The sequence below is a fragment of the Epinephelus moara genome, chromosome 12 (assembly GCF_006386435.1).
Source record: "Epinephelus moara isolate mb chromosome 12, YSFRI_EMoa_1.0, whole genome shotgun sequence".
Taxonomy (NCBI): domain Eukaryota; kingdom Metazoa; phylum Chordata; class Actinopteri; order Perciformes; family Serranidae; genus Epinephelus; species Epinephelus moara.
Window position 1 is genome coordinate 41,975,881 of NC_065517.1, and position 23,345 is coordinate 41,999,225.

At 42.3% G+C, this 23,345-nt stretch overlaps 2 protein-coding genes across 3 annotated transcripts in view; both read left to right on the forward strand.

Annotated features, from left to right (window-relative positions):
* Positions 1–21,373, forward strand: part of tmem200a (transmembrane protein 200A) — a 27,851-nt gene extending 6,478 nt beyond the window's left edge. The window contains exons 2-5 of the mRNA XM_050057474.1: positions 16,677–16,811; positions 17,042–17,337; positions 17,517–17,680; positions 19,770–21,373. Of these exons, the coding sequence (XP_049913431.1) occupies positions 16,684–16,811; positions 17,042–17,337; positions 17,517–17,680; positions 19,770–20,861 (1,680 nt within the window). The 5' untranslated portion in view covers positions 16,677–16,683 and the 3' untranslated portion in view covers positions 20,862–21,373. The remainder of the gene's footprint in view (positions 1–16,676; positions 16,812–17,041; positions 17,338–17,516; positions 17,681–19,769) is intronic.
* LOC126398287 (zinc finger protein DPF3) overlaps positions 1–23,345 on the forward strand; it is a 423,217-nt gene that overhangs the window by 280,192 nt on the left and 119,680 nt on the right. The window lies entirely within an intron of this gene.

The window sequence follows — 23,345 nt, forward strand, 5'->3', positions numbered from 1 at the left end:
GCACTTGAAGGTTGCCCGTTCACTTACGTTTTAACAGGTCTGACGCTACTATGCGCCCCGGCTGTATCTAGGCTAACGGCTAACATGCTAACTATTATTTTTATGTCACTAGTCACTTGAAACAAATTTAGGACGATAGGAGACAGGTTGAAATAAACCAAAATTTCCCTTTAATATAGCGCACACTCACAGGCTGCAGGCAGGTCAGCCCTAGCTTCATACTGGAGAAATGTCACATATTGAACATCCTATCACTCATTTAGACAAAAGTAGATTGGAAAATAGGGCCCAGGTTGAAAACAACGTTAGTTCCCCTTTGAGTTTCCAAAACTTCAGGGTTAACTATAAAAACCAAGCTTTAAAAAAACCCTCCAAAGAACAAAGCATATGACATGCTGTAACCCAGTGGTACCAAACTGGTCCAGCCACAGGGTCCAAATCTCTCCTTCGTCATTAGTTCAAGGTCCACACAGTTTAATACATTCGGCGTCATACTTGTGTTTGGCCATGTCATCGCGCCAATCTGATGTCTCTGTCAAGTAGCTGTCTGTTAGTCACTCACTGTACGACAGAAATGGACCTACGACCCACTTTTGGACCGCAACCCACCAGTTGGGAACCACCGCTGTAATCTATGGAGTGCAGGGAGTTCTTGCAGGCCTCCGGTCTCCAAACAATCCAAAAACTGAGAAAATTCTGGATGAACTGAAGTCACAGACAACCACGTTTTGAAACTGCAAACTATATCAATACATCTGTTTACCAACTCTCACAGAACTCATGCAGTCTCATCCAGCTGCTGTATGCTCAGTACTTCTCCAACACACAGCCCTTTCCAACAGGAAACTGAACTTACAGTGAAACTTATCAATGCTCTCTTCACAGCCAGACTCCATTGATAAAAACAGTAATTTTCCCTCACTGAACACGGGAGCTGCTGGTCTACCTCTGCCTTGTTCGGTCGGTTTGTTTGTGTTATAAATTGACTCTGGTGTTTTAAAGGCCTGGTTCAGATCCACCAAAGTCACACAATGACACAAACAAACTACAGAAAGAGGCAGCAGTAGACCAGCAGATCCTGTGTTCAGTGACGTAAAATTTTTCTCAATGGAGTCTGGCTTTGAAGAGAGCATAGATCAAGTTTCACTTTTAGGTCAGGGTTGTGTGTTTGGGAAGTACTGACCATACAACTGTATAAATGAGGCTTGGATTGTACTGCATGACTTTTGTGAGAGATTGTAAATAGATGTTTTGATATAGTTTTGTTAAACATGACTGCTGTGACTTCAATCCATCAAGAACGTTGTCCGTTTTCAGATTCTTTGTTCACCAGAGGCATGTGAGAAAGGTTCTTCACAAACTCACCAGAACACTGGGAGAGTAATTAATGAAGTGAAGAACTCCATAAATCCAAAAACAAATGAACAAACACTGGCTGCCTGAAATAACATAAGCAGTTATGGACATCTGCTCATAATGATCCCAGTACGAAAACACTACCTGACAAACATTTGCCCACCACTGCAGACCCCTGGGTTCAATCCAAGATGGATGGATGATTCCTCCTCAAACGTTTCCAGGTGTCCTCACAGGTTTGGAGCAGGTCAAGTCTCATTTCCTTTCTGGATAAGAATCACACGTCAGGCCTCAACAGAGTAATGTCTCAAACGTGTGGCTGTAAATAACAACAACAAATCAGTTCCTGCTGTAAGGCACATCATGCGTGGTAATTCATGTCACAGCTTTGTGTCACATGTCATCTCATCTCTGTGTGATACCTCTCCTGTCACATACTGCCGGGTGAAGCAGAGAAACTGTCTTTGAAGGATCATACTGACAGACGTGTTTCATGTGGCGGCCCATTATAATTACACTTCCTGTTTACTTTAGGTTTGTTGTGACCAGTTTACAAAGCTGACATCACAAGCTTCAATATGACTTTACATCCTTGTAAAGCTATTGATTTCAGTTCATATTCATTCCACAGCAGTGAGCAAAGGTGGCACGGTAGGCAGTGGTTAGCACTGACTCCTCACAGCAAGAGGGCTCCTGGTTCAAACCCCCCCATTGCAGGAGCCTTTCTTTGCAGGGCACCTTGGCTTCCTCCCACAGTCCAAAGACATGCAGGTTAACTGGTGACTCTAAATTGGCCGTAGGTGTGAATGGTTGTCTGTCTCTATGTGTCAGCCCTGTGATAAGGCCCGTTTCCACTGAAGAAGTTCCTAGTACTATCTGGGGGGCAGGAACTTTACAGGAACGTCCTCCTGCTCCGCCCTCTCAACCGCCGTGTCTCCATCGAGAGGGCGGAGTAGGAGGAAGGTTCCTGTAAAGTTACCGGGCTCTGGATGTGACGTAATCATTGTGCGACCATTTTGCCCGGGGTGACGCAGTAAAAAATGTAAAAATGTCGGCTATTTTGTTGCTTTCTGTTGACGTCACATCCCGTCTTGAGTATATCCAATTAGCACCAAGTAAACCCCAAGCCCCAGCCAGGAGTTTTTTGGGGCCGTTCTGAGTACTTACTCCGAGACAGGGACTTGTTTAGCCCCTGTTAAAGTTCTGGAACTCTGTCCCTCGGGGGTGGTTCCTGCAGTGGAAACGGGCCTAAAGTCTGACAACCTGCCCAGGTTGTACCCCGCCTCTCACCCAGTGTCAGCTGGGAGAGGCTCCACCCCTGTGACCTTTAACAGGATACGCAGTTTCAGAAAATGAATGAATGAGCAGTAAGCAATGAAAATCTACTTAAGGAAATGAAACATCCTAAAACTATCCCTCACAGGAAACAGTTTATTTTGGTCAAAGTTGTGTTGTCATTGTGACATCATGTAAGTGGAGTGGGGGGAGTTTTGATTACTCCTCCATGTTTGTTTGTGGAAGCTTTTGGGATATCCGCCACTCAACACCGCTGCCAGAAACCATCACATTTATGAGCTATTAAGTCTGAAAAAATAAAAGCTGGGAGGCACAGAAAGCAAACAGGGACACTGTAAAAGGATCACGTGAACTTTTTCCATTATACGTTGATGGTTTTTTGGGTTTTTGGGAGGCACAAGCTAAGAGGATTTCCAAGGACTGTCTCTGATTGTAACCGCATTTCCTCTCGGCACCCATTTGGTAAAGTGATTATCTACTGATTAATGTTAATGTAAAATAAAGTGAACACAATTTGTAGTTAATGGGCTGAAACATCCAAAACAGAATAAGCCTTTAACACAGACAGTTAGTCCACCCTCCTATATTATACTAATTTATATTAGATTAGATTGTACTATACTATATTGAAATATATTATACTGCATATATACTATATTATTGTTCTGTACTAGTATAGTAACATATAGTAAGCTATAATATAACTCTTTTGACCTAACATGGAGCTGTCTATCTGAAAAGTTAGATGGGTTTTGGGATTTTACTTTACAATAAAGTAAATATACATTGCATGCAATTACACTAAACAAAAATATTATGCAACACTTTTTTTTGGCACCTTTTGGCATCTAAGGTTAATTTCTCTCAAATTCTGTGTACAAATTTGTTAAAGTTTTGGCAAAGCAAATATAAACATGTGTAATGAGTTTGTCACACCTCAGAAAAAGATGCAGTCAACCCCCAGCCACATCTGAGTAATTAAAAAAGTCGCAGAGTGTATGAAATCACATTTCAAAATCATGAAGAAATAGGATGTATTATCTGCTCTGGGATGCTGAACGTGATAAAGCCACGCCCACTCACAGAAAAGCTGCCTCTTCTAATTGTAGTGCTACAATGGATGCTCCATTAGCAGCTTTATTGGACTTGTACAGCCGTAGTGTTTGAGCCACCAGAGCCAGAATCAAAGTCAGAGCCAGTGGACACCGAGCTGCCCGGAAATCAACCTTGTACTTCTCAGTCTGCAACTGATTGGTAACTTTTATTTATTTTTTCATACGGCAACAAATCTCAGAGGCTCTAGGTCTGATATAGTGCAGAGGCAGGGCTTATGCTATGTGTTGCTCCATTCCATCATCAAGCAGCCCAAAAAGTCCTGGACACAGAAATGGTGAGAAACAGTTCAACTCATCCACTCTTCATCCGTATGCTCCGGCTCACATAAATACGGACGGCCGTCAAACTCAAAAGCTTCATCCACATGATTGAAATCAGGCAAATAATCATCCATGATACTGAAAATCTTTTGAACTGCTCCAGTAATTATACTGTTTCCAAATCTCACTCATGTTTCTACTGTTGTTTTCCTGCAACGAGTGACATGTCCTGATATCTCACAAAGAGACTTTTGCTTCATGAGGCAATAACAAACAGAGTGGAGTGAAAGGTAAAGAGAAACTTCAGAAACTTGAAATAATCTGAGCCACTCTGCTGCAAAAATACACCTTTTAATGGACATACAGTGACGATGTTTAACTGCCCCGTGTCCATTACAGCCTGTTGGGTGGCTGCCGGCCTCTGTTAGCTCGCTCAATACTGGAGCAATTTCAAAAACTGTTGTTCACATCAGTCTCTTTGATCAATATACATGGGAAAAAATAGGGTCCAGGTTGAAAAATGAAGTTAGTTATCCTGTGCCTTAGGATGGTCACAATAAAAGGCCACTCTAAAATGTGTAGGTTTATCTTCAGAAAAAAAAAAGAAGACCTTTATTAGGCACTCTGAGTTATGGATTTCACACGACTAGCACCACAGATATGATTCATTGTTAAGAGAACACTTCTCTTAAGTGCCAGACGCCATCGAAGGTGAGCTGTTGCCCACTCAGGTTTGTGACGACAATACACTGCTGTTAGGTCGAGGGGTTCTTGCTGTGAGGAGTCAGTGCTAACCACTGCCTACGACCAGATGAGCTTCAGTTTGTGCAGAAATTCTTGGGTTGTACAAACCAATTGTTGCAGCAGCTGTTCAGGTGGCTGGTCTCAGACAATACTGCAGGCAAAGAAGCTGGATGTGGAGGTCCTGCCCTGGTGTGCTTACATGTGTCCTGTGGTTGTGACGATGGTTGGATGTACTGCCAAATTCTTCAGTATCGGCCAATAGCCGCTTTAAAATGAACTGCCAGAACCGGCCATCGTGCTTTTTCTTATTTTGCACAATGAGTAAAAATTACATTTATAAGTGTTGTATGTCATGTCCCCATCTGCTCGTGGGCCGTCACGATAAGAGTATGCATGTATAATATGATGTTAATTCCACTCAAATGGATAGATTGAGCCAATATCGTTTATCCCTACTCGAAACATCTGTGTCTTCGTGTTGTGTGTTCACACTGCTCATTTTAGAGTGGCCTTCTATTGTGACCATCCCGAGGCACACCTGTGTAGTAATGTTGCTGTTTATTTAGCGTCTTGATCCTGAGCACCTGTCAGGTGGATGGATTATCTTGAAAACAAAAGGCATGCTCACAAACATCGAACAAATTTGTGCACTGAATTTGAGAGGATTAAACCTTTTGTGTGCATAGAAAGTCTTTTATCTCTTTAAAAATAAAACAAAAGAATGGCATTCATATTTTTGTTCAGTGTAATTCGTATCAAAAGAAATCAGCCTATGAACGTGCTCTGTTCCATCGACCTGAACTCCGTCTGTGATGATTGTGCTTGACAGTGCTGTAGGTGCACATGTAAATGAAGTACTTAAGTTTGACCTGGGCATTTAAATGCTTGACAGTCTCTTTATTTCAGCATTTCAAGTTAAAAGTGGTGTCGAGAACAGGCTGTGCAGACGTAAGATATTGTTCAGTGCAATTCTGCCCTTACTTATGCAGGTGATTTCCATCAGTCTTTGCAAGAGAACACAAAGTAAACAACCTTTTTATATTCTGAACATTTGCCAAGACTCAAAGTTGGCTATGATACTCAGATAAATAGTACTCACTAGTGTTGTTTTGAGGGTCGTCCTCCATGTTTGACTCCCACCTCCGTGATATTATGACAGGTGACCTTAGCTGCAGCAGCAGGAGGAGGGTGACTGTCTCCGAAAAAAAAAAGAAAAAAAAAAAGAATCACCGTTTTTTACATTTATTGGAGCAATTTGGCCTCAGTTAACCTCACCGGAGCAGTTTATGACACAGAAGCAAACACACATTTAAACTACAGCGCAGTACGGTAACAACCGGTAAATTAAATAGATTTGTATTTTATGTGATGGATCTACATAAGAGAGTCAAAATTGGTGAAGTGAAACAAAACCCTTGCGTCCACAGCGTTCAATTTTAGTCTCATCTGACAAGAGTATCTTCTTCCATATGTTTGCAAGGCCTCCCACGTGCCTTTTGGCAAACACCTAATGTGTTTCCTCATGTCTTTTTCTTTAAGCAACGGCTTTATTTCTGGCCACTCTTGCACAAAGCCCAGCTCTGTGGAGTGTAAAGATTTAAGTGTTCCTGTGGACAGATAGTCCAGTCTCGCTTTGGAGCTTTCCAGTTCTTTCAGGGTTATCTTTGGTCTTTTTGTTGCCTCTCTGATTAATGCCCTCCCTGCCCGGTCCTTACGCAGCCCCCACTTGGTTTGTTGTGGTGCTGTATTTTTCATTTTTGTAATAATGGATTTAATGGTGCTCTGGGGGATGTTCAAAGTTTTGGATATTGTTTTGAAACCCAATCCTGATATATACCTCTCCAGAACTTTGGTCCCAGGCCTGTTTTGGGAGCTCCTTGGTCTTCATGGTGCCTCTTGCTTGGTGGCACCTGTTGCTTAGTGGTGTTGCAAATTGTGAGGCCTCCCTGCAAGTAATTTGTAGCACTCAAGCGGCATCCAGAAGCAAGTCAATCCCCATTGACCCCCATGTTAAAATAGCCTACTTAACAGAAATATACATGTTTACAGCCCTGTACTAAAAACCATTTTGGTCTCTTAAGATCATTTCCCTATTCATGACAATTGGACAGGGGGATGAATTATTTTATCAAGGCTTTAAGTCACACATCTTTAAGGGCAGGCCCCTTTGAGTGGCAGGCTGTCTGCGAAGCATCGCTACAGTCTATGATTTAGATCCACCCCTCACTCCTCCACAGCTCCACCCTCTTGTCCAAATATGGTCACTTCTGGCTGCGAAAAATCAAGGTAGTGACAGCCACAATGCCAAACTCAATACTTAAATGGAAGTCCACAAACCAATGGGGGACATCACGGTGGTTATGTCCATTATTTTATACAGTCTGAGGTAACACCAGATCGTATTTAGGGGCGTCATATCAAACAGGATGAATACACATGCACACACAACTTCCTTTTTTTTCCCCTTATAAGTTCTTAAAAATGTTTTCGGGTTGTCCGTCCGTTCGTCCATATGTGTGTCTGTCCTTCTGTACCATTCTCATGAACACAATGTCTCAATAACGTCTTGAAGGAATTTCTTCAAATTTGAGACATAAATGTTCAATTGAACTCAGCGATGAAGTGATTAGATTCTGGTGGTTAAAGGTCAAGGTCACCATGACCTTGCATCTGTCTGTCTCTCATGAACACGATATCTCAAGAACGCCTTAAGTGAATTTCTTCAAATGTGGCACAAACACCAACTTGGATTCAACGATGAATTGATTAGAATTTAGAAGTCAATGGTCAAGGTCATTGATCTTGCGTCAGTCTCATTTTTTTACCATGATATCTTGGGGACAAGCCAGTGAAGATTCTCAGTCATCCAGGTCATAGTAATCATACGTGCTATACGTAGGCAACTGGACCCAAGCAAGTCCAGTTGCCTACGTATAGCACGTATGATCTTGATAAGAAGCTGAGGGAATTTCCTCAAATTTAACACAAACGTTCACTGGGACTCAAGGATGAACCGATTATATTTTGGTGGTCAGAGGTTAAGGTCACCATGACCTTGCATCCATCTCTCTCTGATGATTGAATATATCTCAAGAACAACTTGAGGGAATTCCTTCAAATTTGGCACAAACACCCACTTGAATAAACTGATTCGAATGTGGTGGTCAAAAGTCAAGGTCACTGTGTCCTTGTGTCTGTCTCATTTGGTGAATTTGATATCTCAAGAGGGCCACGAGGGAATTTTTCCAAATTTAATACAAAAGTCCAGTTGGACTCAAGGATGAACTGATTAGATTTGGGTGGTCAAAAGTCACGACTGTGACCTCGCATCAGTCTCTTTCTCATGAACAGGATCTCTCAAGACCAACCTGAGGGAATTTCTTTCTTACTCAAACATCCACTTTGAGTCAAAGTTGAACTGATTAGAATTTGGTGCTCAAGGGCAAGGTCACGGTGACCTTCTGTCCATCTCAGTTCAAGGCCTTGAGGGAATTTCCTCAAATTTGACACAAATGTCCACTTGGACTCACAAATGAACTGACTAGAATTATTTGATGGTTGAAGGTCAAAGGTCATTGTGACCTCACAAAACATTGTTTTTGGCCATAACTCAGGAACTCACACGCTAATGGGCCTTCTTCACAGCAGACATCATTACTTGTCATGGCAGGAAAAGCACAGCTTACATCGATGACATTAACAAAGGCTCAGTTCCATTAAGTGTGCCATTAAATTATTCCAGTGAGCCAGCATGCATAGTACCATGACCTCCTCTAAATGGAAGGCATCATTAATGTTATTAAATACACCTACCCTGCTTTTCCTACTATGACATTTAAAAATGTCCGCTGTGAGAAAAGCCATTATGACAACATTTTATACAAATGTCTAACGGGATAAAGTGATGACAGTTTATATCCAAAAGTCAAAGATCAACTTTACCGTGATGTCATAATGTTGCGAAAGAACACTTTTCTGGCCATTTATTCAACGTCATATCTCAGGAACAGAAGGGAGACATTTGGTGAAATACTTAATTAGTAACACTAATCTTGAAGCTGTGCTGACTGTATAGATCTTCTGTGTGTGTGAAGCATACATGTTTTCACAGTCATGGATGTAAACTGTAACTGTAACTAGACGGGTTTAAATTCAACTTAAATTAGAGATTAAAATGCAACAAAACATCAAGAATGCCAAGTGAATACTGGCATACTAGATGAATACTTTTTCAAGGCACTGTATAATTGGAGACATAATGGATGATCATTTTACTCTCCCTACCACGCTCCACATCTCTGCCTGCCACTTTCCCTCTTACATATTGGATGCTTTTCTCCATGCTGTGTTAGCTTACAGTTCAGTGAGGTGAGTCATTCAAGACAAACTTTTCTCAGCGTCCTTCCAGAGTCAAAGAAAAAAATCTCTGGAGTTTGTTACATGTAGATCAAAGCACCGTCTCCACTCTGTCTCCCTGCCTTCCCCCTCTGGCTGTCTTCCTCTGGTCCTGTTCTCACATCCCCCCCACCACCACCACTTCTGTTCTTTTTGTCTTTCTTTCCCACCTGTCCTGTTCTCTTTCCTCTTCCACACTCTCTATCGTTTTCTCTAGAACGTGTGTTGAGAACTGTAGAGCTTCAGCACAAATGGAATAAACAAGATGCAATTAACACCACGATGCTAACATGTAAATGTTTGCCAGAAAAAAAGCAGTTTTTTTTTTAGCAAGCATCTTTCCGTGCCAAACTCATCCTCTCTTCATCCCTCAAGTCTCCTCTTCACCACCTCCTCTTCTCATTTCATCCCACCTGCCAACCCCCTACCCCACCCCCCCCACCCCCAGTTTCTACTTCAGCATCCTTTGTTGTTCCTCCCCCTCTTAATCACACCTGTGAAACTGATGGAGAGGTGAAATCCTTCCACACAATGTGCTGTGGCATGTTTTTGCCCTACGTGAAAATATAAATCAAAACGACAAATGAGAACTGCACCTTTGTTAAAGTGATTTGGTGTTATAATGATATACCTGTCGTTCCTGTGCACACAGCTGGTAGTTGCTATAGAAACGTGTCACCTAGCAGCAGCACATGTAGTTGCTATAGGGACAACACAGCACGTGACGTCTCCTATAGATGATATAGATAATATGACAGAGGAAGTGTTACGATGTAGAGTGGGGGGAAGTCTCTGCTCTGTGAGACATAATGTGACTCATTTAAGAGTGTCTGTTAGTGTTAAAATATCTCCAGCAGCAGAATAAATCTGCTCTCGGAGGGGTATATTAAATCATATCAGGAGTTTTCTTGCCTTGCTGTGTATGCACAGACAAACAGCCCGAGCAATTTAGTTATTACTCAGGTGATCACACAGAGGCTAATTCATGATTCATTAAACACTAATTTGGGGAATTTAATGTGGCAGTGAAGTGGAAAATAGAGCGATGGCGTTCGCATTATTTATAAGTTGTATCTGATAGCAGGTGGAAAAACTAACATTAATATTTACACAGTCTGAGTATGATCACCGTGTGATTCATTCAACGTTGTTGCAGTAAAATAAATTCTCTCTCTTCAAGGGGAATGATTATATTTTTCTTGAGGCTATATAACGTGGTGGAAACACTACTGCAACCTGCTCATGTACGTGTATACTGCGAGATCCGGGAAGCCAGTAGGTAGTAGCATCATCACAGTGAACAGTAACTGCCTGCTGTGTCAATATAAATGGACCATAGAATTTCAACATTTGCAAAATAACTAAACATACTGTCACTTTTATGGTAAATAACCTATATGACAGGACCATGTGGGAGTTTAATTGTGAAAGGACAGACACAGGAAGTGTCCACGCTCAGCAGTCAGACAGGAGTCAGGTTAATCTCCAGGGCTGGTACCTGTGGTTATTCCACAGGCTAGTTAATAACATGTCGGGCAGGAAATCCAAAGTGTGGGATCATTTTGAGAAGGTGAAGGACGAACCCAAGGTGATATGTAAACTCATCTTCATTGGTCGACTACAAACATGACGTATCATCTGAAACATGGAAGTAGCTACATGCCCATTAGCCCACAGCGTCATTAACAGGCGGCTCGCTCAGTGTGTGACGTGCACTTGTAGATAAAATATAGGCCTATATTAATGAAGGTTCATTAGTACGGTTTTGTATTTCTCTGTAATGTAGCACAGTGTTAACAATGTTACTGATACTATTCTTTCTCACACCTTCAACTCAAACCACCAAAATATATCATTTCATCATTACAGCAATATCAGAAACATGCAGGAGACTAGTCCACTGATGGACCTGAATGACAACACTGGTCGACAAGGAAAGTTCCTAGTTGGGGGCAGCCCTAGTCATACTTTTCTGACTGACTTCTTTTGTCTTCCAGCAGTTATAGTTCATACAAGTGCTGTCCACTGGAACGAGAAATCAATGGCAGGATTTCAGCGCATGTTGTGATCATATCATCCCTCTCACGGGAAAATTCTGCCTAGCAACAGGCACAGCATATTATCTTTTGGTGGCTAGCTATTTAGATAATAAATCAATATTTACATGATAGCTATTAACACAGTAACTGTGGTCAAGCGAACCATCATTTGTGAAAACCCTGTGCCAGCTGCTGCTTTGATTTGAGGCTTGTGTATTTGTTGTGTTATGGTATGGGGGCTTGAAGCGGCCAAAAAAGGCCACATGTTCTCACTCCCTTCTCTCACTTCCAACAACAAATACCGACGCTTGGATAGTGGCTCATCAACATCAAAATATTACATGCTTGAGACCCCTCCTGGGTCAGTTATGGAGGTCCCTGAAGCAAAATCTCATCAAATGGGGGTCTGTGACCTAATATGCATTAATTTAGGGGTCCATGACACAAAAGAGGTTGAGAACCACTGGAACAAGCTGTAATTACTGGAAGACACAAGAGGTCAGGAAGGTTTAACGCAGTTTCCTTGTCTTTTAATAGTGTATAGTTAACATATTAAGGATTCAGGAAGTGACAGCAAGTTTATTAGTACTGCAAATGTTGAAATTCAACGCTCTATTCACATCACCACTCGCAGGCAGGTACTGTTTACCATGGTGATGCTACTACCCAGTGGTTTCCCGGCGTGCCCATGTAATACTCATGTACTTGAGGGTGTTGCAGTATTTCTTCCATCAGGTCACACAGCCTCCAGAATAGTATCAGTGTTTTAAAAATGGCTGTTGTTCCTCTTTAAAAAGATTTCTTCAAATACATTATGCATGCAAAAGAGATGTACGGCGCCACTGCGTTGAGCACGGTTACTGAATATTTACCTTGTCGCTTCATGTGGTCACTGCACGAGTCTGACACATTCTCCACAGTAGAAAGCTGTGTTGTGTCAGAGCCTGAGTGGTTTCTCATTAGGCCTCTCGTGTGTCTGTTACGGCAGCGCTTCGTTCTCAGTGCTTGTTAAAACTACAGATGCACTTGTCTTGTTTCTCTGCCTCTGTCCTGTCATCACTTGCAGGAAAAAGTACTCCCCCCTCTTTATTTTCCGGCCTTTCTGTCCACTTACTTTGTCTCCTTGAAAACAGTTTTACATTGTTGTTTACTGTTCAGCTTTTTGTACAGGCGTTTAGTTTCCCATCATGACTCAGTGCTGTACCCAGGTAGGTGCACTGATGTCAATAAGTGCTTCTACATCCCTCGCCCTCCTGTCACCTTTTCTCTTACTTTTTGCCTTCCCTGTCTCCTTTCCTCTATCCTTCCCCTGTACTCCCATCCATCCCTTTCTCAGTAAGCGGAGTAAATATCTCCTCCTGCTTTTGAAACATTGTGTGGGTTCCTATTTGACGCACACCAAGGAGCGAAAGGAGAGAATCAAGTGGAGGGAGAGATGGAGAGGGAGTGAGAGGAAGCGCAGAAAAACCCGAGAAACAAGGCTGGTTGTGTTTGTCCTTGTGTGATTCACCATCTGTGGTGAAGCACTTTCCTACAGCAGTATTACCAACAAGATGATTGACATGAAAAATACATTAAGATGTGAGAAGGAGAAAAGAGGGTAGGAGGAGAGAACGTCTGGTCCTGTGTGTGATTCACAGGAATACTAAAAGCTTTGTCTGATTCCGAATCTTAAAGCAATAAAGCTTTGAGATCTGTTCAAGACAAGAAAGGAAGGAGGGGAAGAGATGGAAGGAAGTGACCAAATAAAATAAAATTAGAATTAGAGAACAGATTAAAAATAGAGAGGACAGAGGGCAGGGGGGAGGAGAAAGACAAACAGAGAGACGTGCAATGAGAAAGTCAGCTGGGGTGGGGAGAAAGGAAGGGAAAAAATTATTCAGGGTCACAACCAGAATGCATTAGCACACACAGACTGAGGGTGAGAATGGAAGAGAGATTTACAGATAGTGTGTTCTTGGAGGAAGAAAGAGAGACCGAGAGATGTGGAAGCATGGAGGGAAAGAGAAATTAAGAAATAGATAGAAGGTCACGAGTGTGTTCTTGTTCCCATGCTAAATCTGTTCTATCTCCTTATATACACAGACGTGCACTCGTACACACAAACATGCACGAAGCACAGAGAACTGCCAACCGCTAATATAAAGCAGTAAGACTGAAGTCATATTAAAGTAATACTGAAAAAAATTACATTATATTTGCATATAAAGTTAACATTCTAACTGATAATGTATCACAATAACGTTCCAACTGATAATAATGTTTCACAATAACGTTCTAACTGATAATGTATCACAATAACGTTCTAACTGATAATAATGTATCACAATAACGTTCTAACTGTTAATAATGTATCCCAATAACGTTCTAACTGATAATAATGTATCACAGTAACGTTCTAACTGTTAATAATGTATCACAATAACGTTCTAACTGATAATAATGTATCACAATAACGTTCTAACTGACAATAATGTATCACAATAACGTTCTAACTGTTAATAATGTATCACAATAACGTTCTAACTGATAATAATGTCTCACAATCCCATCACAATCGTATTCTAACTGGATGTTCTATGTTCTACTGTAATTGTGTTCTAGTGTATGCCGGCTGACACCTGAATTGCTGGGATCACTGTGATGACATTAAGATTCATATTTTCATCTACAATTTCAAAGTTGTAGAGCACCAGTATCAACATGTTGTCCAACAAAAACTGTAAATCTGTCGCAATTAAGTTACATTGCCAGAATTTGGCCTGACAAGGGCTACTCAAAATTTCCATCCACCTTGGTTATTCAACATCAAACACAGCCAATCCTCTTAGTGCTACACAGGACAATGCTAATGTTTGTGTGAGCCCAGATTAACAGGCATTTAAAACCAAAGGAAAGCTCCCGCAATGAGCCTGTGTTTGTTTTAAACCCTCTTCCCTTTAATAACTATTAATAGACATCTGAGCAGCTGGTGAGTAGAGAGACTATGATTCATTTGAATATTATGTCATAATTGCAGCACTGTATTTCCAAATTTATAACTGCAACAACAACGTAAATAACAACAATGCCAACAACAAAAACATAAACGACAAATTAAAAGGAATGAAAAACTATGCAAGATCAAAAAACACAAGCCATATGTGCTTCTCCCTCCGTCTGTTTGCTCCCTTTTTTATATCTTATCTTGTTTTCTGAGATTCTCTCATACACACAAGAATGCAGTAAACAAACATCCGCAGCTGTAGATGTATGACTATCCGTGCACGCACACACACACACACACACACACACACACACACACACACACACACACATCCCTGCCCATGTTGTCCTGAAGGCTGACAGCCAACAACAAAAACATCAGCAGTAAACAGAGAATGTGTACGTGTTTGTGTGCGTACATCTGTATCACTGCTGAATTGTAAACAGGATTTCTTGAACTTGTAAAGACGCTGAAATTCTGACACAGTGTCCCTGTTAAAGTGTAAAAACAACTGTCACCTGCAGCATTTCAAGAGTCACTGCTGAATGTGAAATGACACGCTTGCGTAAAAGAAGACAAATACAGCTGTGATCCCTGGAACTGGTTCAATCTGCTTGATTGTGAGAGATGCTGCACCCTGAATACCAAGCGTCTCACACCTCCTACTGAATGTACAGAGCATCTGGGAGACTCTGGCTGTGCTGCGACACATATGTGCATCCCTGGACCTGTTCTTATAATATCGCTCTTGGTAATATTTTTGTATGGCTCCTTTACCAATGTGGATGTTTGCAGTTATTGTTTTCAGCTGCAAATATTTGAGTGTGTGTAGAGAGGACCAAACAAACAGGAAACAGCTCTCCACCAGCAGTCGTGTGATGACATAGCAGTACAAACATGCACACAACAGATGCTGGACACACAGTGTTAAACTCATTACTACTTAAAGAGGTTGGAACAAGTCATTGTTTTGCAAGTCACAAGTAAGTCTCAAGTCTTTGCACTCAAGTTCCAAGTCAAGTCCTAAGTCATAAACGTTGAGTTTCTAGTCCTAAGCAAGTCAAATACCAATATTAAATTTTGTGTTTCCTCCAGGTGCTCTTCCTCCCACAGTCCAAAGACATACAGGTTAATTAGTGACTCTAAATTGTCCGTAGGTGTGAATGTGAGTGTGAATGGTTGTCTGTCTCTATGTGTCAGTCCTGTGATAGTCTGGTGACCTGTCCAGGGTGAACCCTGCCTCTCACCCAGTGTCAGCTGGGATAGGCTCCACCCCCCACGACCCCCAACAGGATGAGTGGTTACAGAAAATGAATGAATGAATGTTGAAACAAGTTTGATAAGAAGTTCCTTTGCTGTTAAAATAACATTAGCTAAGCATTAGCTTGCTATGTTAATATTAGCCTTGAGATAACTTTCTTTGTGCCACTACAAATGTTGAACAAAGTTGGAAGCTGCTGTGGTTTCGTCTGTAATTTTAGACCCACACATTTCTCATACTGCAATTCATGTTTTCTTGACCATTGCATAGTTTTTGTACACAGACAAAATGATCTTTGGTATTCTTTCACCAGTTCGTGCTCAGCAACGTAATGTTACTTCGTCATGGTTCTCACCTGCACCTAGACTGGATGCTGATAGATTGGTTCAAACAAAGTGGAGCTGGGGAGTTAAAGTGAAATTTCGGTTTATTTCAACCTGTCTCCTATCGTCCTAAATTTGTTTCAAGTGACTAGTAACATAAAAATAAGTTAGCATGTTAGCCGTTAGCCTAGATACAGCCGGGGCGCATAGTAGCGTCAGACCTGTTAAAACGTAAGTGAACGGGCAACCTTCAAGTGCAAAGTTAGTCCACTAAACAAGCTTTTTCTCCACAAAGACTGCCGCACTTTGGAAAGCAGAGCTAAATGGTAAACAAACATGGCAGCACACCGGTAAGGTAAGACAACACGTTTACATGTCGTTTTCTATATGTTCTCTGACATTTATCCTAACGATATGAGGCGGTCTTTGTGGAAAAAAAGCTTGTTTAGTGGACTAACTTTGCACTTGAAGGTTGCCCGTTCACTTACGTTTTAACAGGTCTGACGCTACTATGCGCCCCGGCTGTATCTAGGCTAACGGCTAACATGCTAACTATTATTTTTATGTCACTAGTCACTTGAAACAAATTTAGGACGATAGGAGACAGGTTGAAATAAACTGAAATTTCCCTTTAAGTGTCAACTTGATGCTAATGCTTGCTGTTGATTCAGGAAATGAAGGGATATTAATGGATTCATGGCACACATTCTACACAACATACATACTTCTCGATCTTTAGTCTTGGGGGAAGGTACCAAATACTTTCACTGGTGTTCAAGTCAAAGTGGAGTTGAATGTCTTTTTTAAGTCTAAAGTTGAGTCTTAATCATTCTAACTTAAGTGCACCTCATGTGACTGAAGTCCACACCTGCTAATTTGCTGTTCCATGTGTATCTGCAGGTTCAGTATGACTGCAGCAGCAGGTGTGCTAACAGGCTTGGCTAAGCTAAAGCGCCAAGACTCCGCCCGCTCTCAGCACCGGCCCTTATCTACATCACCAGGCCTGGGAAACTCCGCCCCAGAAGCTGCCCCCAGGTAATTATCTTCTTTTCATAAATTCAATACCAATACAAAGATTATTAGAAGCTGTGTTGACAAATTAGCTTTTTCATCAGCTACTTTCGGACAGAAAACTAGTCATCGTTTACTTTCTATGTGATTTATGAGCGACGCTGGCTTGTTTTTTGTATGGTGGCTGTAGTGATGTCATCAAATATATGCTTCTAAAAACTATCATTTTTGTTTTCTTTCCATACTTTATTTAGAAAGCGGAAACGACGCACAGATGTTGTTGTAGTACGCGGTAGGCTCCGACTCTACTCTGCCTCTGGGTTTTTCCTCCTCCTGGGACTGGTCATCTTGGCCATAGGGATCGGCATGGCTACGCTGGGTTACTGGCCGCACAGTGAAACCACGCCCTCGGCCAGATCGCCGACTGGAGGAGGATCTAAGACTGCAACTGCTGGAGGAGCTAAAACATCTGCCTCAGAAGGAAATGGAGGCAAGTTGGCCGTCACAGACGAGGACGTGGCTAACTCCAGCACAAGTCATAATGTGCAGGGTAAGTAAACAAAGGAATGAAAAGTAAACCAGGGTTGTATGTTCTGAAAGTTGATTTTCTGAAAATGAAATACAAAAAAAACTTGTTTCAAAAATACCTGAGACGTTGTCCGTCTGTCTCCTTTTTTTTAAAAACTCAAATATTAAATAACTCATACCCTCCATGTGTTGTGTATGTAGGCACACCCTCCAAGCAGACCGGGGGCATCCTGACACGGTTCTTGGAACAACATCGTCACTCTGAGAGGATGAAGATGTTCGGGCCCTTCACCATGGGCATTGGGATTTTCATCTTCATCTGTGCTAATGCCATTCTTCATGAAAACAGAGACCGAGAAACTAAGGTGGGACCACAGACTGTATAAAATAATGGACGTAACCACTGTGACCTCAGCCATTGGTTTGAGGACTCCATTTTAAAGCCTCATGTTAGCATTTTGTCCGTCCCCATCATTTGGTGAGAGAGGGTGGAGCACTCGAACGCTAATTGCTAGCTTGGTGAGCACTTTTGCAAAACCATTAAACGAAATGTACTGACTGGAAAAACTGAATATTTGACTCCTTAGAGGCTCTTTTAGTACAATCGAACACAAAACAAGACCTCAGCTCCAAAGGTTGCCCCTCTGGCAGGACTGAAATTAGCAAATACATACACACACAAGTGGGCGGCTGTGGCTCAGATGCAGTTGTCCACTTATCGGAAGATTGACGGTTTGATCCTTAGCTCCTCCAGCCCACATGTAGAAGTGTCCTTGGGCAAGATACTAAATCACAAATTGCTCCCGATGGCTGTTCCATCAGTGTATGAGTGTGAGTGAATGGTTACTCAGTAGCAGGTGACACCTTGTATGGTAGCCTGGGCCACCAGTGTGTGACTGTGTGTGTGAATGGGTGAATGTGACATGGAGTGTAAAAGCGATTTGAGTGTTCAGAAGACTAGATTTATTTACAAACACATAGTCTGACTCACTGGATGTAGACTGTGACTGTATCCTGCCACTGAGACGCTGATTTCGGCAAGCATTTTCCCTTACTTTCACTATCTGCATGTTACCGTTGACAAATCCTATTTACAACAGGAAACAACAACAACCTCCAAGCTAAAAATTTGCACGCTAAAAATGGCATGTTTTGAAAAATATTTGGATCATGCAATGAGGCATGCCCACCTTGTTGTTTCAATGAATTGTTATAAGGAGCTATAACGAATTAAACAACTTGTGAACGCACTTTGGAAAAGCCAAGACTCCATCTCGCAGGCCCAGTGTTGATTCATTTCCAGACACAGCCAGTCTGAGTTCACCTGCCATATCTTACTCTGGCAGCAGCATGTGCCAGTGACATTGACTTCACCAATGCACCGACTGTTCCACTTCAAACGAGCTCCTGCAATATCATCATACCAATGTTCTGCCAGCAAACTGTCTGTGGTTGGAACGGGTCTAGTGGGCTCCTCCAGAGCTTGAGTATAGTCAGGCTTCACCTGGAGAGAAACGATAATCAAATTATGTTTGTCTTGTTTGTCACTAAAAGTCAAATCACACAGTAACATACTGTGTTAAGGAGACAATGCTCGCCTCCCCACAAGCTAATGTTCCACCAAAACCAGTTCAGCCCAGACACTATTTTCCAAGAGCATCATTGCTGCATCCTTGGTTTAAGTGCCACTGTGATTGGTTTAAAGAAACAAAAACAAGCCAGGGTGTTTCTTGCCCTATAGCAGAAAGATCATCAGTGATTCTAGGCCTTTGTGTAACCCTGACACAGAGATGTGGAGATAGGTCTGGCTACACGAGACTAATGTCTACCTGGCTCCAGAGAAATTAAATTCTAGAGTTGCCAGTGGATGTTGAGGGTCTGCCAACAAGCTGTAACAGGAAATATAAATAGAACTAATATTGCCTTGCAAGGTTTGAAACACTGATTTGTGCAGAAATTGGGTTGTACCAAAGGTTATGAGGGACAACCTCAAACAGATTTTTCAATTCTAAAACACAATACCTGAGTCAATAGAAAATGTAGTTAATATTCGTCCCCAATTCTGTATTCTCATTTCAGTTCTTCCTCCAGTCTCTACAAAATGAGGGGCATGCACAGTGCAGTCATCCATATTCATCACCTCTTCATAACTAACATGCAAATCATATTTCTGCCAACCCCATTCCATCCCTATCTCTGCAATTTTCCTGTGATCACATTTCCTCTGCTCGTATGCCCTCTTTCCCTTCCTTGATTCGATTAATCCTCTCCTCCTCCCTTCCAGGTAATTCATGTGAGAAACAGGTTTTCAAGGTCATGAACACCAAACATGCACACATACATCTGAAACTACGAATAATGTGTTACAACGGAATATTAATTATCCCCAGGTAATCCAAAGATGAAAACTTCTGCTGCTACTACTACTAATAGTATACTTCTCTTCTGCACTAGATAATCCACATGAGAGACATGTACTCCACCGTCATTGACATCCATCGCCTCAGGCAGAGGGAGCAAAAACACCACCATCACCGCAACAGCACCTATGCAAGAGAAGTTGGAGATCTTCGGGCCTTTGGAGCTGATAACACAGCACGCATGGCCAGCAACTCCCTCCTGGCGTTCTCTTCTCGAGCTGGAGGCAGCGTTGGAGGCGGAGGGTCTACAGAAGAAGAGGAGGTGCTATTAGGGGACGAGGAGTTTAACAGACAAAGGGGACAGGCTAAGTTGGATTGTAGCTTTGCAGGGCTGCTGGCGCCGCTCTACAAGGATCGGCCCTTCTACGGTCCAGGATTGGCTCGGTCGGATTCGATACGCCACCAGTGGTCAGTGGATGGGGATGGGGAGAAGGGAGGGCATCACGCACGCTCCATTGTCTCCTCCTCTATATCTGCATTTACTCTCCCTGTTATAAAACTCAACAACTGTGTTATTGACGAACCGGAGATGGAGGCAATTACTGAGGAGGAGCGAGGAGGAGAGAGAAGAGAAGGAGAGAGGTCACAGCCTCTGAGCTCCATGGAGTCTCTGGTGGTCCCTGTAGCATCTGTTGCCAAGGCCTCCAAACCGCCAGGATTACACAGGAGTAACTCCGCCTCCTCTTCCTCCCACTGCTCCTCTGTATCCTCTTGCTCCATCTCCCCCGCTCCCTCCTCTACCTCAGGCTGCTGGCTCTCCCCGGGAGCAGCGAGGAGTGACTTTGGTTCAAACTCCTCTCTGCACATGCTCAGCAGCCACTCCAAATCTCTGGACCTGGAGCGTAGGCCGAGCATGCTCAGCGTGCACCCGGAGCAGCGGAAGCACCCCAGCTGGCCCCGCCTTGACCGTAGCAACAGCAGCCGTAGTAACAGCAGTAAAGGCTACGTGCGGCTGGAGGACAGGGAAGAGCAAGGGGAGCGGCTGTTGGATGCAACAGTGCGACGCGAATACAGCAGGCGGGAGAAGCTGCTAATGATATCAAGGTCGCATAACAATCTGAGTTTTGAGCATGACGAGTTTAACAGCAGCACACTGAAGAGGGGAAGCTCTGAGACTCGGTTCTGAAGACGCTGAACAAAACGCTGAAGACAGTTCTGTCAATTGCTCTCCAGACTGTGTACAGTGAGTTGGTGTCGGGGGGAAACTGACAAGTTTAACAGCTGCACCCTGGAGAGAGGAGAGCAGAAACTCAAACGCAGTTTCAAAGACTCTTTTTGTGAGCAGCAGGCTGGAGAGCTGTGGGTAATGGACCATCATACACAGCAGAAGGTTCAGGCCTCATGTCAGCAAGATGCTAACCGCCTACTGTGTCAGGTCCAGAGGTGCTGGTCTGTGCCTGACCCTGACCTGTGACCTCTGTGGAGGGAGGCAATTGAAAATAGAAGTTCAATAAAATGAATCACATTATATCATCAAACCTCTTCCTGACATACAGCGAGTGAGTGAACTCTGATGGATGGAGTGTGAAGAACTGTCCAGATACAAGAGCTGCTGCAGCACGAGCAGAAGATGAGAATATTTTATGGGGCCTTTGTGATTTGATTTCTCCCTCTAAAATAAATGTTATTTATTCCTAACTATTGCAATTTTCTGAGTAATAGGTAACCTCTGTATTTTCCAACCTGGACTCAATTTTCCAATGCTTTTGTTTCCAAGACACCAATGGGAAAAACAGTTCCAGAAATTGGTCCAGTATTGAGCGAGAGGGCTGCAGCAGGCAGTGGCGAAGTCTGCTGCGTTTGGTGAAAGCTATTTCGGGGCTGTTCCTAGTTAAACAAAAAGGATCCTACTCTTTACGAAAAAGGTCTATCTCTATTGGGATCCTTTCCATAATGTTGTCAGACAACTATAATGATAATCTGAGCCTGTCAGTGGCAAAAACACTTTTAGTAGATGTAAATTGACAGTGCATAATTGCCTAGAGAATTTATAATGCAGCCTGTTTTGCATTGTACATTCAAAAATGTTCCTATTAGTCACTTAAGCAGGATTTATACTTGTGCGTCAGCTCTATGCAGAGCCTACGCTGCAGTCAATGCCTGTGGCCTACGCCATTGTGAGCATTTGTACTTGTGTGGTGGTGTGTCACTCTGCAGTTACACCTCCAAAACACTAGCTGGCGACAGGGTTTCTGTGAAGTGCTGTAAAGTTTAGTTGATTCTAAACACACATTAAACACTCATTAAACATGGCTTAATAGAGACAGTTTCAAACACAAATCAGCTTCACTATAACTCGCAGCATTCACAGACAAACACTTGTCTTTATCTGGACACATTTTCCCCACAAATACAACATGCTAATATTTTTAGCACAAGCCTATGGCATTTTACATTGTATAAATTAGCCTAGCAGCTAGCTGACTTTTCCTCTACTCATATGAAGCCAGGGACAACAGCAACATTTAACAAAGGTAACGTTATACAATTTGGCTCGATCACAACTTACATATTCACCGACAAATCAACTGTCTTATACTAAACACGTTTTCCAAACAAATACAACATGCTAACGTTATTAGCACAAGCCTATGGCATTTTACATTATGTAAATTAGCCTAGCAGCTAGCAGAGATTTCCTCTGCTCACATGAAGCCAGGATAAATCACACACAAGACTTAAAATGCTATTTTTGTGGAGGCTTTATTGTCTTTGAAATTAGGTCTGTGTCGTCGCAGCGTGTAGTTACATTTCTGGGGAGGTGCACGTCAGGCTACGATGTAGGATACTGCATCGATTTGACACAGAAGTATTAATCCTGCATTAGGCAAAAAACATTGGAAAATAGGTGTAAATATACAGAAGTTAATCATTTCCTCAGCCTCTCTTCATCCATGTTGACTGGATGTTGGCTGGAGGAAAAACAGAAACGTCAAGTATGTCTGGGTTGACTTTGACCGTATACTGTATATAAAGATGGTGTATCTTGTATTTAACTGAGTCTAATTAGAGTTTTGATCTGGAACAATGAAAATAGGTTGCAGGTAGAGCAAGTGTGCAAATCTTCACATAATTAGGGCCAGGGTGAGGCGACACTGTTTTGCCTGTTAGCTGACACAGAAAGCAGGTCAGGGCATCTTCTTTGGAGAAAACAGAAACTATCTGATGTTCACTCGTTTGCATCACATCCCGTCTGGAAGAGGGGTCAGGGGTTACTTCGTACAAAAAGTAGTGCTAATAAAGTTTTAACAGGATCTTAACCCTGAGACCACTCTTTAGGATCAATGCTGTTTCATTACGACAGTTTGTGAAAATTGTTTTTCTTCAAGTGCTAAAAGGTTTCATTCTAGCAGCTCCTGGTGAAATCAAGGACACGCTTTGAGCAAGTTTCTTCCTCAGCGGATGGCAGTGACTCAAAGGGAAATTTCTTATAGCAAGGTCTAGAAAAGACCTGAGAAACTCTCATGACCGGTTTGATATCAGAACAGAAAAAGCTCTGAGAGATTAATAGTAATACTGATGATCTTTTCTTGTATGGAACCTTAGAAAATAAAGTGCTTAATGTGGTTGCTTAGAGAGACTGAGGCTGATAATGAGCATTCACAAGTGA